Source organism: Kryptolebias marmoratus, linkage group LG21 (assembly GCF_001649575.2).
Source record: "Kryptolebias marmoratus isolate JLee-2015 linkage group LG21, ASM164957v2, whole genome shotgun sequence".
Classification (NCBI taxonomy): Eukaryota; Metazoa; Chordata; class Actinopteri; order Cyprinodontiformes; family Rivulidae; genus Kryptolebias; species Kryptolebias marmoratus.
In genome coordinates this window covers 14,311,431-14,326,726 of record NC_051450.1, presented here as the reverse complement: position 1 = coordinate 14,326,726, position 15,296 = coordinate 14,311,431, and the positions used below count along the sequence as shown (strand labels likewise).

Genomic DNA, 15,296 nt, shown 5'->3' with positions numbered 1-15,296 from the left:
CCCCACCCCCCACCCCCCAGCATCTCATCCCAGATCAGCGATTCCCTGACGTTTGAGAACCTATAGGTGTCTGAGAGAGAGGAGGGGGAGATGCGGGGAGGGCTGAGAACCCCACGCGCACGGTGAATATTTCATCGGAGCTCGCGCGCGCGCCTGCCTGCCTGCCTGCCTGCCTGCCTGATGGCTTCATCGCCGCCGTCACCACGGGGCATTTTGTTCTGACTTGAGCACAAGATCAGCCGCGCGCGCTGCATAATTCACCAGGACCCTGAGTGCTAAAAGTCACGCTGATGAAGGAGTCGCGGCATCCTGCAGCCCGAAGAGAAAGCGAGGCCCAGGCTCTCTCCGGTGCGAAGCGGTGTTAGGGGGTGGGGGTGGTGGGGGAAGGACGAGGACGGAGCAGGGATAAGATGAGCGCGGCTCCTGTAACGGAGCACCCAGAGATCAAGTCCTGGTTGTGGTCAGGCGTCGCTCAAAGACATGCCACAGATGCGCCGTATCTCCCAGACTAAACCCCTCCATCATGTGCAGGAAGGAGAGAGAGAAAAAAAATGCCTGAATGAACCTCGCCATGCCTGAATGAGCCGGCTGGTAGAAGCGGTGCGCATCAGCAGCAATCAGGGCTGGGAATTACAGGAGAAATGCGCTCAAACAAGCTGCGACGCCAGCCGTAATCAGGAAATATCAAAGCATTCGGGAAATGTAAGCCAAAACGAGGCTGTGCGAGGCTCTCAAATCCAGATACAAATATAGATATGAGGAGAGGGGCGCATGAATATTTTAAATACGCTGTCACAATAATGAAGGCCGAGTGTCCTGACTGTCCGCCTGCACATCACTCCTCCAGCTGCAGCGCTGCGCTCCGAGCCTGCAGCGCTGGAGAACTCCCCCATGCTGGCGCATAAAGTGCAGTTAAAAGGCTCAGTGTGAAGAGTTCAGCGGCGGGTAAAGCCCACTTCACTTAAGGTGTGCAATCAGCCTGACAAGGAGGCTGTGCGCAGTGATGGTGCGTTAGGAGAGAGGGGGTGAAAAAAAATGATTCTGTCTCCTTACCTGAGTCATCATCCTGTCGGCACCGGTCTTCTCCTCATCCTTGAAGATGATGTCTGTGTTATAATTGGGCGTCAGCTCCTTAAATCGCTCGGAGTTTCTTGTGATCTTGCCTTCGTATCTGCCGCTCGCCCCGAGGGTCTTCTCCGCCACGTTGGGGATGAACTGCTTGTACGCGAGAGGTGTCAGCTTCTTCGGGTGCCTTCTCCTACCGTACCCCCTGCCCGGTCCGCATCCCATCCCAAAGGACACCAAGGACAAGCAGATGAGACCGGCCAAAGCTATTCTGGTCCAGAGCAGCATATTTTTTATTTTTACCTTCTTCTTCTCCCTCCTCCTCTAAGATCTTAAACGAGTCACTGCTGCTATCTCAGCCGTCTGCCTTTCCCCCCCACCCCTTCCCAAAAAGAAAAAAAAGAGCTCTTGCAATGTCCTTGTCTCCTCTTCTACTTCGCCGTCGCCTGCTCTCTCTGTCGCGGCAGGTGTGGAAATGAACGCCTCAGACAAATGCCAATAAGGGCGCACATCGGGAAAAAAAGCTGAGGAGAAAAGTAGTGAGGGGGAATTATAAAGCCACGGGATGTGGAGTCGAGCTGCAGCTGCTTGTGTGAGCCGACCGCTTTTACTGCTTTGTATTATAGCACCGATCTATACAGCAGGGGAGGGACTTGATTGGCTCGCCTAGACAAACCCTCCTGATGTTATCCCACAAAAAAAAAATCTTAAAAGATTTCTTCCACCTTAGGGTTAGCCTCCGCTGCATGGAGGAGGGGCTCTTCCATGGGAAAACATCAATTATAAACCGTCTTTTCTCTCCTTTCTGCCCTACCGTCTTCCAGCTTTCACAGGAGGAGGAACAGACAGGACAAGTTGCTCAGTGCTGAGCTCCAATCTGAAGCAGCAGTTAGGTGAAGTGATTTCACTGCGCGCGCGCGCGTGTGTGTGTGTTTTATGTGTGTGTGGTGCGTCTGGGGCCAGCTCTTCGCAGACTGCGTTTCCCAGGAGAATTAAAACCGCTCGTGGGCGCGCACTGCGCATACCTGGATGGATGGTTTGGCATGTATCCATGCTCACTAAAAAAATACAATAAAATAAAGCAATAAATGAACCAAAACCAAGCAGCACGGAACAGAAAAAAAAGAGAATACTAAATGGAAACCAAACTTTCTTGTGTCTTTCTGTAAAAAACCGCGCGCAAATTGTCTCTTTGGAGCAACTTGGAATCTTCTTCATTAGTCGCAGCCTCAAGAAATCCGAGCAAATGTTTTGAACGTTGCCTTGAAACTATTCAGACTGGAGCAAAAGTAAAGAGGCTCCAAAACAAACTTGCAAGGGATCTTTTGCGCCGCGCGCCCTGTGCGCCCAGGGTTTTTTACGCACAGCAGCAACAGGACAGACTCACGAAAATAAAGAAGCTACAACTTCAGCCACTGCTTTTCATTCATGCACGACACATGCAGAGTGTGATATAATTAGAGTGTGTTTGTTTGATGCGTAAAAATTAGCTTTTATCCACTTTAAGAACCCAGAAGGATCCAAATACTGCCCTCTTACCAACACTTTCCTAATCCCCTAACCACTATATTAACTGTTTCATGGCTTTGGGCTATATATAATTGAGATTGTTTGTTATAAGGGAGTGTCACATGCTGTTTTTTTTTTTTGTTTGGTTTTTTTGCTTATTTTCTGTCATAACTTCAAAATTTGTTTTTATTTATTCAACCATTATTTAACCAGGAAGTCTCTTGAGATTTCCTTTTCAAGTGAGACCTGGTCAAGATAGCACACCATTACAAAAATACAAAGTCACCAGCTAAAAAATTACAATCAATATCAAAAGTATAAAACAAGTCAGAGTCAACATAAAACAAGTATAAAGTCCGGCTTAAGGATAGCGGTTGTGCTCTTCAGTTGCAGAAAACTTTATCAGAAATTTAAACTCTCCCAAAGAGGCAAAAAGCATTAAGCTTTAGTTCGGTCTGCAGATTAGTCAAAATAAGAGAAAGCTGTTCTACCAAGTTCAGAAAGAATCCTGGGAACTCTAAAGAGGAGCCAGCTCAAACTGCTGCTTATAACAGGTCTGTGAAAGTAATAAAAAGCACACAAATAAGAGAAGTTTACCCAATATAGCTTTGTACATAAAAACATACCAATGCTGTTATTTCCTTAAGCTTAAAGAAGGCAAAGAAAGCAGATTATAAAAGTACACAATGATGTGTACTACACAAGGAATTTGTTATGAAATGTAAGAAACTAAACAAAATGCAGAGGAAGCTTTATTCCTATTGTCACCAAGGTAAAACAAAAAAGCCTGAACAAGATTTTTGTCCAGATTAATAAATTAAAACAATTCCTATTTCGATATAAATCACAACGCTCTTGTTGTTCCCATGATAAAAATGCAACATAAGAAATGTGTTGTGTGAAACTTCACGGCATCACTGGGCAGTTTAGTTCACACTCAAGACACACGAGTGAAGACAAAAACCGATGCTTCAAGTGTTTCAGGGATAAAGACTGATTTGTTTGATAACAAAGAGTAATAATTACAGGCAGAGGGGTTGTTTTGGGGCCAATGTTAGCTCTCATCACGCAGAAGTGAGGACAGATATGCCAGCCTTTTGGTGTGGCTTTAGTCTCATCAAAGCTCACTCTGGCTGACCTCCAGTCTGGTGTTGTTCAAGCCTGTGCCAGGCTTGTGGCAACCAGAGGAGGTGGGACTACCTGCCGCTCAATGAGCTTTAACTCCGGGCCAATAAATGGCTTGTGCATCTGGCACGCTGTCTCTAACCCTTAACAAGAAACTTCCAGCAGTGCCTTTCAGCCTATATTTTTGCCTTATGTTATAAAAATTCTTAAAGGGTCTTTCCTAGACATTTTTCAGCAGCTAATCAAACACAGAACTGACAGCACTTATGTGCCCTGAGGAACACCAGAGGCCCCGTGCCAAAGTTGGTTCTCACGAGGGTTGAAGCATTTCATGGAAGAGTCCGCAGAGGTGGCAGTCACCCTGAAGGATATATTACCTATAATAAGGTTGTTCTTTTTTGTTGAAAATAAAAAAAGTTAGTGACTAAATGTGATGCAGAATGAAATGAATAATGCAGAAACTGCAATGAATAATGCAGCCTAAAAAGCAAGTATACTGCTGATGGGTTTGAACTTGAGTTTCTCCCGCAGAGGAAACCAACTCAACCAGAGTATTTGCAAACATTACACTTCAATGTTTGGTTTTGCTCTGTGCCAGCGGCAGATAGGTGGAGTTTTAAAGCTAAAACCAAAGGAAATCTCTGCAGACTATTTAGACAATGAAAGTCTGGTGTATAAATGCTTATTTTGATTTTATTTATTATTTATTCGTGTTGCTAGAACAACAAATTGAAAAACAACACCCCCAAAGTCATTAAAAAAACACACTTCTGTTTTTTTCACCGAAATTTAAATTAATCTTGTTTTCTTTTTTTTTTTTTTAGTTTTTTTTTTTTTAATGAAGCGATTAAAACGATTGTTCAGGTTGTTTAAAGTGGGCTTTTGTAGAAAGGTTATGAACAATTATTATCTTACCTGTTGTGGATAGCTCTTTGAACAACTTCAGTTTAGAGAAATTGAGTTTAATTCTGATTGGATGGACGAGCTAACAGCTAATCCAAGCAGACCAATTCTAATCTCAAACCTTCACAATAGTTCGTTCAAATGCTATTTTATAAACCTTTACACACCTATCAATTTCACATTACAGTTATTCTTGCAGAAATAATACCTTTTTTGCAGGAAGTACCCCTGGCCACACAGAAAGTGATACAGCTGCTGTTGCCACTATTTGTGATAGAAATACCCAAAGCATTTTGTTTAAATAACTATTTCAAGTGAAACTGGTGGCGAAGGAAAGGTGTCAACCTAAACCACCATGAAACTTTTCAGATTGAAGTTGTTTTAAGATGGCAGCAGTCCACTTCTGTCTTGGCCCAGCGAGGAGTCACCATTAGCTCATCAATCCAGTCGGAGATAAACTTTATTTCTTCAAACAAATAGCTATCTACAACAAGTAAGACATTAATTGTGAACCCTTCTTCAAAAGTCCTGAATCATCACCTTGAGAAGTTTGTTGCGTGTGACGACTTTTCCAGCATAATAAAAACGGCCAATGAGTCATCAAGTTTTGCCTCCTTTTGTGTCCCTCAGCTTCCAAAACTGGCAGACTTTGCCTTCGTCTCTGTTGTCCTGACTTCCTTTAAAGCATTCCACTAAATCTACGCCTACGTCTGATTTCTTGTGCCACAGTCTCGATCAAGCACAAGCTCGATGCAACCAGAAGTGTTTGATGGAGTTTACCCGGTGTAAGTCCCCCCAATTACTGCTTAAAGCCTCCTCCTGTCTGAATGTTTTGTAACATTGTTAGACGGATTAGGACTACAGAATAATCACGCACAAACATATAAGTAGTGTCAGGCCTCTGAGTTGTGTTCCTTTGCTGTGAATGCCGTTTCCTTTCTTCCAGTCAAACAGAAAGCTGGCCCTGCCACAACTCTTTGTGGTTTTCTTCTTGTCTCGCAGGTGGGGTCCACATTCAGACCTTTATCCTGTTTTGAACTTCTAACAAACAGTTTATGGCACAGACAGGTAGCCATCGAGCCCACGAACATGTGTACGCCTTTGTCAGAGTAATAAAGTTTGAATAGTCTTTCTCTAAACGGTTTATCTAAGCCGCACGCATAAAGCATTATGTGGAAGTAAAGAGTCAGACTTCATCAGAGATACAGGTGCCCTGGAGCTAATCTGTCAGCTACAATGGAAATTTCACAATACTGTATCTAGAATCACAGCCCTCAGCGTGCCCCGGAGTCTGTAAAGGCATTTTATTTGCACTCTCCAGCCGCTCCCAATACTTAAACATTAAACGCCAAGGCTAGACAGGCAAAACCACTTTGAACTGCAGGGCAGGGTGAACTCCATGGGAGGGGAAGGAGGTGAGTGAGTGGAGAGCAGAGCGGGGGGCTGGTGTTTGTACGTCAGGTGAGTCAGAGCTGACCGCCTCGCAATGCAACACCATCCCGATCTTAGGCAATGGTGACGGAGAAGGGAGGGGCTCGGGGGGCGCCGACTCCGCGAGTGTCAATACTTTTAGACACAAGTGTGCTCGGAGTCCCTCTGACCTGTTCAAAACTTTACATACGGACGAGGTATTTTGTTTGTACAGAGTCGTATGTGTTTGTTCAGTTCTCAGAGAATTAAAGGCCCAGCGCTGCTTGAAGGAATGCCAGAGCTTGAAACTAAGATCATCTTACATTGAAAAATGATGTCACGCTCAGAGCATTTGTTGTGTATGACTATCAGCTACTACCACAATAAAGCAAATTTTAGCTTAAAAGAAATAAGAGAGAGATAGAGAGAGGTAGAGAAACCCTTGTGACTTCGGGTTAATTTGACCCGAAGGCCACAGGAGGGTTAATATAAGTAAAACTGAGTTATAAGTGCCAACTTAGTTGACTTACACCATATTACACTGTGTCATCATTTGTTTAATTAAAAGCTAATCCAAAATGCCAAAGCAGGAAGTAAAAATGTTCACTCTGATTGCTTTCAGAGGAATTTAGAGGGAGAGTAGCAGCCAGGTGCTGCTTATCTAAACCATCAGATTAAGTAATCATGAACAAGTGTGAGCACCTCTATCAAAGAGTATATTTTGTGTTAACACAATACTAAAGACGAAAGACAGCAGTAATGACTCCAAAGAAGGATTAGATGGTGCCCTTAGATCTGGGAGGAGTTATTAAACTTGTTTGTTTGTTTTTTTCATTTCACAACAAGAAAGATGATTAAGACAGAAGAATTTAGGAACTTGTAGCTAAGACAAACCTAAAAACAAAGGGATTTGGACAAAAAGACCAAAGATCAAGCAGCAACACAATGAGCTGCATCAGTACAGATAAACCCAAACAGCACCTCATATCAAACACGGAGGTGGAGGGCTGATGATTTGGGCTTGTTTACCGGATTTACCAAATTGACCATGAGCTCCTCTGTAAGCCAAAGTATTTTAAAGTCAAACGTGAGAGCACCTGTTCAACACACCAAACTTTGAGCTAGCTTGTATGAAAAATATCCTGAAATTTTGTTAATAAATGTGCATTGTTGATCAATAAATGTTGCATTAAACACAATTTAAAACCTGGCAAGGGACAATTTTTTTTACCATGTCTTCATGTGAAAACTGAATCAAAACAGGGAAAAGAAAACACTTTTATATTTATGTGATAAATAGACTTTTAATTTAAATCAGTGACTAAAACAATAATTTTTGGTATTGTTAAATAAATGCTGATTTACTTCAACTAATTATTGAGTGTCAATTCTAGGAATTTTGGCAGGTTTTGGTTTTAGTAAAAGTACATGGCAGAGTTTCACCTATTGAAACAAAAAAAGTACTGTAAAAATATTTCTCCTGTTATATACTTGATTTTGTCAGTCATTTAGGTTTCATGTATTATTGCTTTATTTCCCGATCCGTTGTTTTAGTTTCCCCTGCTTTCTGCTTTTAACACACCTGATCCTAGTTACCTGTTACCACACCTGTTGTTTGTTTTGTGATTACTCCTTCAGTATGAATACAGATACTACTCATTGATTATCCCTATACTGTTTGTTGTTGAGTATTGTTTCTGCTTCGTTCAGTTTTGGACCTGTTTTTATTTTTTTGTGTGATTTGTTGCCTTGCAGTTGCCTTTAATTTTGATCTAGGTTTTCTTTCCTCACCTACTTCCCTCCTAATACGCTACAATTCAGACAACAAAACAAAAAACAAAATAGTGATTAGTTTTCCTGATTGAAAAAATCCTGAAGTGACCTCTGAAAATGTGCACAGCTTTCTCCCATGGGAACGAAAACATTTGGTTTTTCTCTTTCAAACTCTTGGTATGCTTGGTATGAATCAATACTGATGTGAATCAGAAATTAAATGGAGTTGTGACCTACTGAATCAGAGCTACCTTTTGTTAGAACCACCACTAAAGTCTGCTTTTATTTTCTTTTTTCAATGCCCCGATTTCAAGTTTGTAATGAAAGTTTTTTTTTTTTGTCAAATATTTTCTAAATGCCAAGAGGTAACTCTGACAACAGCATCCACACCTTAAACTTGTCCTTCTCTTTGCAGAGAACAGTTTGAGTAAGTCAGTACAGATATCAGCTGGACCTGACACCTCATGCTTTGAGAATCGTTTGGTTGAGCCCATGCAGAACGGAACAGGGAAAAGAATTCACTACAATACATGAGGGGAAAAACATTTAAAATTAGCATATAGTGTCAAATTAATGAAATCTAATCATACACTGGTAAAGACAAATTGTATTATAACATAAAACACAAAATAAACTACAACTGAAAGCAGCTATGATAGAGATCCGAAGCTCACTTGTTCTCCCAGCACACCTAAAAGTCAATATATTGGGTTATGGCTGGTCTAAAATGGGCTAGCTGAGATATAATACCAATAAGAAAATATATGTCAAACAGTGTTTGAACTCATTGTTTCACAGTTTGATGACATCTAAAACAGCATCAGCATCGAATACCTACAAGAAAAAACAAAATTCTTCTAAATGTGTTAGATTTTCACAGCCCAAACATTTCATTTATGTTTATGGGGTTAAGTGATTGACAGGTGTTGGGCCGCACCTTCTTAATTTGCTGCTCATTTAGTCTAATTTTGTTCAGCTCAAACCATTTAGCCAATAAGAATGAACGCAGCATAAAGTGACCTCTGAGCTGGTTTGTAGCAATGGCAAGCTCTTAGGACTCACCATTAATAATCAGAGCAATGAAATTTCAATGCAAGTAAACTAAAAGTAACACCGCCAAAGGTTAGTTTGTTCATGAAAATCCCCCGTTTCTAAAACTAAACTTACATCGGTAAAAGCTGACACTATGTTCGAAAAAGGCAAAAGAAATTGTTAATTTATGACTAATATACAAGCTGCCTACAGCATCCATTCTGCATAATGCACCAACAATCTGAACCAAACAAAATGCTTTCTGCACCGTAAACACATACGACCCAGTCAGTTTCTCATTGTGCACAACCTGTATCTCTTAACGTGTAGGGAAAAAAAAGCGAAAATGATAAACCTGTCACAGGTTTTCCTTAAGTTTTCTCAACATTGTAGAGCAGCAGTTTAGCACCAAAACCCTTCAGTAAGACAAAAACTACCAGGATGAATTAATGAAACTTAGTAAAGAGGTGGAGAATGGACAAAAACACAAATCCAGATCCCTTTTCTTATAACGCACCGTAAGAAACAGACCCTTTATGGGAGACTCTGATCTCTTTGCTTTTGTCTCCTGATGACGAAACGCAATCTGAGAACATATGTCAGAGTAACTAAACTACCATTGAATGTCCTGATTGGGTACGAGGCTAAAATGTGAGCTCAGATGCTGCTGTGAAATGTTACATGTCAGATATAAGACTTGTACTACAATATTTTGATCTGAAGCTCACAGGAAAGACTGAGTCAAACACCACCAGTGACTCGAAAGACATAAAGTTGTGAAACGGCGTATAAATGATTAATGCGTCAAACTGATTTGCTATGACCTGAAAGTGCTCAGCTGTACAAATATACATCTCGGAGATGAGCAATCTGCTTCAACATGAACTCTTCAGGGTTTGCTTTCATTAAAGTGAGGACACTGATTCTATCTCTCTAATGAGCCCTGAGTGCTTGGAGTGTGCGCCATTTCTCCTCGGGCTACAAAAACGGCGGTAATAACTCCCTTCTAACAAAAAAACAATAAAGGAATAGGAACACAACAAACAGCAGGAAAACTTCAATCACACCCCGTTAGCAGGCTACTACACTACCCATGGCGACCGCAGCAACCACCAGTCTGTCTGAGTCACTGCAGATATGCAAACGTGCTGCTCAGACATTCCTCTTCTCAATCAGCTCTTTCAGATATCACGATGATATCTGAAAACAACATTCTGTCTGTCATCAAATCAAAGCAAGCGCTGTTTTAAATATAGCACGTTTGCGTGCTTTACAAAGAACAATTGTGTGGATGCTGAGTCAGCATTCGCGCTATTGTTTTCCTGCTTTTTTTTGTTTTTCTGTACTTGATTTTCTGGTCTAATGACCTCTGCGCACCTCCGCTAAAATGGTTGCTACGGCCTATGGTTTTCATAACTTTTGTGCTTTTAGAAATGCTTGACTTTATTTGCCAAAATTTTCACTTTGGAAAATATGTTGAGACATCTCCAATTCTTTCAAAAACATTGTTCTCTTTGAAATCTGCTTCAGCATGCTCGTGCTAGTTTTTTGCTCTAGTTTTGCTGTTTTTAATTTTTAGCTATTATTCTTCTGCTTTTAGCTTTTAGCTAGCCTTTGCTACTTTTAGCTTTTGGCTAACCATTTGCCGCAGAAATCGCTGTTATTGATTTATCTTTCTCCCTATAATTTAAACCAGTCTGATGTGGATTTGCTGCAGATTTAACCAAAAAAGGAAGCGCTGGTGCACATTGTTGATTTACCAGTGGTGTTGTATTAAACAGTCAGTAGCAATCATTTTTACAACAGTCTGGGTCCTTCTTGTTTTGTGCGTTCATCCAGACTTCTCTGCAGCTGCCAATCAGTTTTTTGCTTAGAAGGAACAAGGAAGTTGATTTGATGTGCTTCATATCTGACTGTGTTGGGCGGCTTTGGATGGACACAGATCTTTGTCAGCAAGATAATTTGATGGCGATATAGATCATGCAGATAGTGGGATGCTATATGTGGGCTACAACAATTTGAATATATATATTTAGCATCATTTGGACTTGTGCTTTTGACAAATGTGTAAAAAGTTTTATTAACTAAAACATGGCATTCTGCATGCACACAGTGGAGAATTAGAACAAGAAACATTTATCTTTCCAACATTTTTATGCAATATCTAAAGAAATTATGCTTTTTTTTAGTCATAATCCAAAAGAACATAGAAAAGACAATAGAGGAGTAGGTAATCTGCAAAGTAACCACATGAGCATGTCCAAATGTGAAAACCAACAAAGACTCAACTTCCTCCAGTGTGGTTTATTGGATGGATGTGATGCACATTGTACACAAGAGTATATCAGGTGTAACAGTGGGAATCCTAACTCCATGTTATCCAGCATGATTGAATTACGGCGCAGCCTGTCTGTGTCAATAGATCATAGAGGAGAGGCTGTTTAGGAGCTGAGAGCCCGAGGAGTAAGGATGAGGAGAATATCAAACACGGCGCTGAGGAATGAGTTTGATTAGCACCCAGACGGCACTACACCTCCTGCCGACACCTCGGCGATGACCCCTGCCGCACATACCTCGACACCCTGAATAAGACTCACCTCGAGACATCTTCAGTCGTTTTCTTTAACAAGCAGGAAGTCTAAGAAAAGAATCATGAAAGGACCAAATCCATTTTATAGCAGCTTCATAAAAAGTTGGGCTCTCATACCTGCTTCTTTTTATGATTTGTTTAGCCAGCATGGTTGTGTGGGCTTGAGGTTAATTGTCTTACATGGCAGCAGCTTCTGTTCACAACCCTGACAAAAAAAACGTTATAGTGAACTGGTCAACATTAAAACTCCTTTGATGTGTGAGGAGACATGAACTGACCCAAGAATGAAATACACAGACACATATGGCTGAAAGCAAAAAATATGACTTCACTCTACGATTAGCTATCAGAGTTTAGCTAAAGGAGTTGTAAAATTATTAGAACCAAACTGAAAATTAAGCCGTCCTTAGCTACCTATAAATATAATCTTTTTTGTAAAGATAATACTTTTTTTTTTGCAATATGACCCTTATCAGTACCAAAATAGCTTCTCCTTTGTGCATAGGTTTTTACAAAGATTTATAATATTAGATGTAGAAATTGGAAGACAAAATACAAAAAATAAAGTTTTTGTCTTAGGGAAAAGCCAAAGAATAAAGTTATAGCTGGTTAGCATTTCTCAGTAGTTTAGCAGAACTCTAACTTACTCTTCACTTAAAAAAAACATGTTAAAGGACCAATTAGATGTGTAATAAAAACAATAATAACAATTACAACCCAAATGATGGAAAAGGTTGTAAAATATAACTAAAAAGTTAAACAAAGATGGCGTCTTTGAGCCATTGGTAGCTGAAGCTAATTGATTTTCAAACCCCAAATATTATTAGGCACCTAAAATTCAGATGGAAATGATTGCCCACCCAATGCAGCTTTAACTAGTTTTTTGTTTGTTTGTTTGTTTTTCTCCAGTCAAGGTGGGTCTCAACACACAGTAAACCTAATGAACAATGAGCAAACTGATGCTGCCGGATCTAAATTTTGGACAAGCAGAGCTCCCAAAAAAGAATAATATAAAAGGCAACAATTTTTTGTATTTTGTTTATATTTGGTTTGTGTTAAATGTAATGTCTGCACAATTCCAGTGATCGTTTTAACTTTAAAACCCACAAATTCACCTGTGTCCTGTTCAAACATAAGCTCCACAAACAGAGCTGAATGATTTCTTACTTTCTTTTTTATAACTAATTCAAGCTCTGTCAACACTTGTGCTCAATTTCATCCTTTTCCATAGAAAAGGCAATGCATTAATTATTCTTGTTGAATTGACATAAACCTGCATTGAAAGAGCACAAAACGAGGCAAGCTTTATTCTCGTCCTGCTGTCTCTCTCCTCTGCACAGCATTGTTGCACGGACAGCAAGTGCTTACTAAAGTATTAGGACGTGAAATGCACGGCATCATTTGTTTGCTCTGACTGCTGAAATGGAAAATGGGTCAGTGATACAGGTGATCCGGGGCGGAAGATAACTTCCCCAGCTCACAGTCACCTGAAGCAGAGGGGACGTGTGACCGTCTGTGACCCGCAGAGCTCACAAACATCAAGGCAAACAGCCGGATTGATTTATCTTTATTGGGATAATTATTTGGTTGACTTTGAGATTGTTCAACTTGATCTGTCCGTGCTCCACCACCAACAAACCCCACAACATGTCACTGATTGATAAAGCATTTAAAAACAAACCTGACTGCTGAAAGATACAAAATGTTGCTCAGTGCTGACGGGGTACCAGTCGGATGATGACTTTATCACTGCCGCTTAACTGCAGTTCATATGTATTATCAATTAAAAACACATATATAGTTGGAGTTTACGAGCTCTCTTAACAAACCATGATAAACTTATATATACTCGTCGTGTTTTTCGCCACAGTTGTTGATTTACAAGCTGAGGCGAGGCACATTTTTTCACACTCCACCAAAGTTCACAAAGTCTAAAGGCTGCCTCTCCTTCTTGCTCCGTCTGTGCACAGCTCAGTAAGCCCGAGCTAATCCTGTCCTGCCACCGCAAATAAAACCCCGAGCACTAAATACATTTCAAAAGTACAAACGAGGAACTGGAGCATTACTTTAGGTGGGATGTATGGGCTGCTGGGGCAAGTCTGAACAGGTCCTAAACAGCATATTTCTTTGTGTTATAACAGAAGGATACACCTTATTGATTCAACTGTTGCTTTGGATTTTAGATTCTCTTCTCCAAATTGGTCTGAATAGGGTCTAAGGAGTATTTATGTTTGTCTGCTGCAGTTGTAGGTGAACTTAAACCCACTTCCTGTCTCCAGGTGGGAAACTCCTCTCCTTTATCTTTACTGCCTCAGAGGACGGCTGCCCCGTCAGGCGCAGAAGGAGGAGTTCACGGGTTGAACCGTCTTTCCATTGCGCTGCTGCAGGTTTATAAAAGGCTTAGATCACAGGTGAGGGGATCACAGAGCAGACGGCGCAGGTGTTTGAGGAGTGAACTGAAGGTTGTTTTAGTGCCGTGTATATTTGAACATAATCTCAAATCGTACATTATGTTTCAGCTTTGTGAGGACGTGTTCTGCCTGCAGATCAAAAGCACAGGAAACGGACCTGCTCATACTGGAGACGATGGCTGCGTTCTGCAGTGCAGCCAGGCTCACAGAGATTATCATGCTCAGGGCCTTTATTGTTTAATAGTAGCGCAAATTGATTATTGTTTAGGGCTCCTCAGAATTGATGTTTATGTTTGGTTTATGCAGGAAAGGTGTTTCCCCACCTAGGATTCTTTTTTACCCCACCTCACATCCTTTTGCAGAAGAAAAATTCCACATTACCATCACAAGTTGCATATTTTCCTCAACTGTATGCCTTTTCACAAATATTTTTTGGCAAACTGAAATGCTCCTTTGTTATGCTATAACCTCATCTAACTTTAAGAGACTTTTTTGGGGGGGTAGAAGGTCCTGGCTGCTGTGAGAAGGTGAGACCACATCTTCCACTTGAGGCGCTCCCTGAAAACTGACAGGCCAGTGTGCAAAAACTCACCCAGTTGCTACATTGTCAACCAGACTGCAGCTCAGCACTCAAAAATGTTTCAAATTTACTACCCTGAATGCATTTTCCTGAAATACAGACACGTCAGCGTCCGAAAAGGGCAGACGCTGGGTCTCAAATAGGTGTCAAAAAGTTCTAATCACAGTGAAACCTCAGTGACTGTGAGATTTTGTCACAATTGTTATGAGTTATGAGATGCTGCTAAAGGACAGAACATCATGAAAATAACATCTTGACCTGCATAAAAAGGAGTAAAAACTGAGAGTCCCTATGAGTTTGTCTGGCTGCATGTCTGGGTCAGAGTTGAAACAACAATCAGTGACACACGGCAGGAAGAAACACTGCAGACCAACTGAAGGGAGGGTTGCTGTAACCTCATGAAGTTTTGTTATACTTTCTATCATTTATTATAAAAAATAAAAATAAAAGCACTTCAATATTATATTTACTCAAAAGGTCAGAAGCTGATTTTGACAGATAAAGCAGTTTTCAGTGAATCTAAATACATATTGAACATTTTTTTTATCAAAATTGATCAAATACATTCACAGATTTAAAACAAAAAAAGCGTATTTGCTCAAAGAATCTACAGCCAGAGCTATGCATTTAGATGAAATAAGCTTTTAAATGCAAACTTTCACGGAAATAGCAAATCAATTATAAGACAAAATGACTGAAAGCTGCTCTGAAACTGTAAAAAACACATTTTTAGATATACAGTCATAACAATAACAGTCAACAGGTTGTACATTTATTAATATTAAAAGAAGGTTTAAATCCTTCACATTAAAAACTCTGAATAACAATTACAATTCTTAAATCTACTGAAGCCCTGACCTATCTTTAGCAAATTCCATTTATCTATTTATAAATCATT

General features: G+C 40.6%; 1 protein-coding gene across 1 annotated transcript in view; it reads right to left on the bottom strand.

Moving 5' to 3' along the window:
* shha (sonic hedgehog signaling molecule a) overlaps positions 1 to 1,829 on the bottom strand; it is a 7,641-nt gene extending 5,812 nt beyond the window's left edge. Inside the window, exon 1 of the mRNA XM_017406420.3 lies at positions 1,054 to 1,829. Coding sequence (XP_017261909.1) covers positions 1,054 to 1,353 — 300 coding nt within the window. The 5' untranslated portion in view covers positions 1,354 to 1,829. The remainder of the gene's footprint in view (positions 1 to 1,053) is intronic.
* Between the last annotated feature and the right edge of the window lie 13,467 nt (positions 1,830 to 15,296).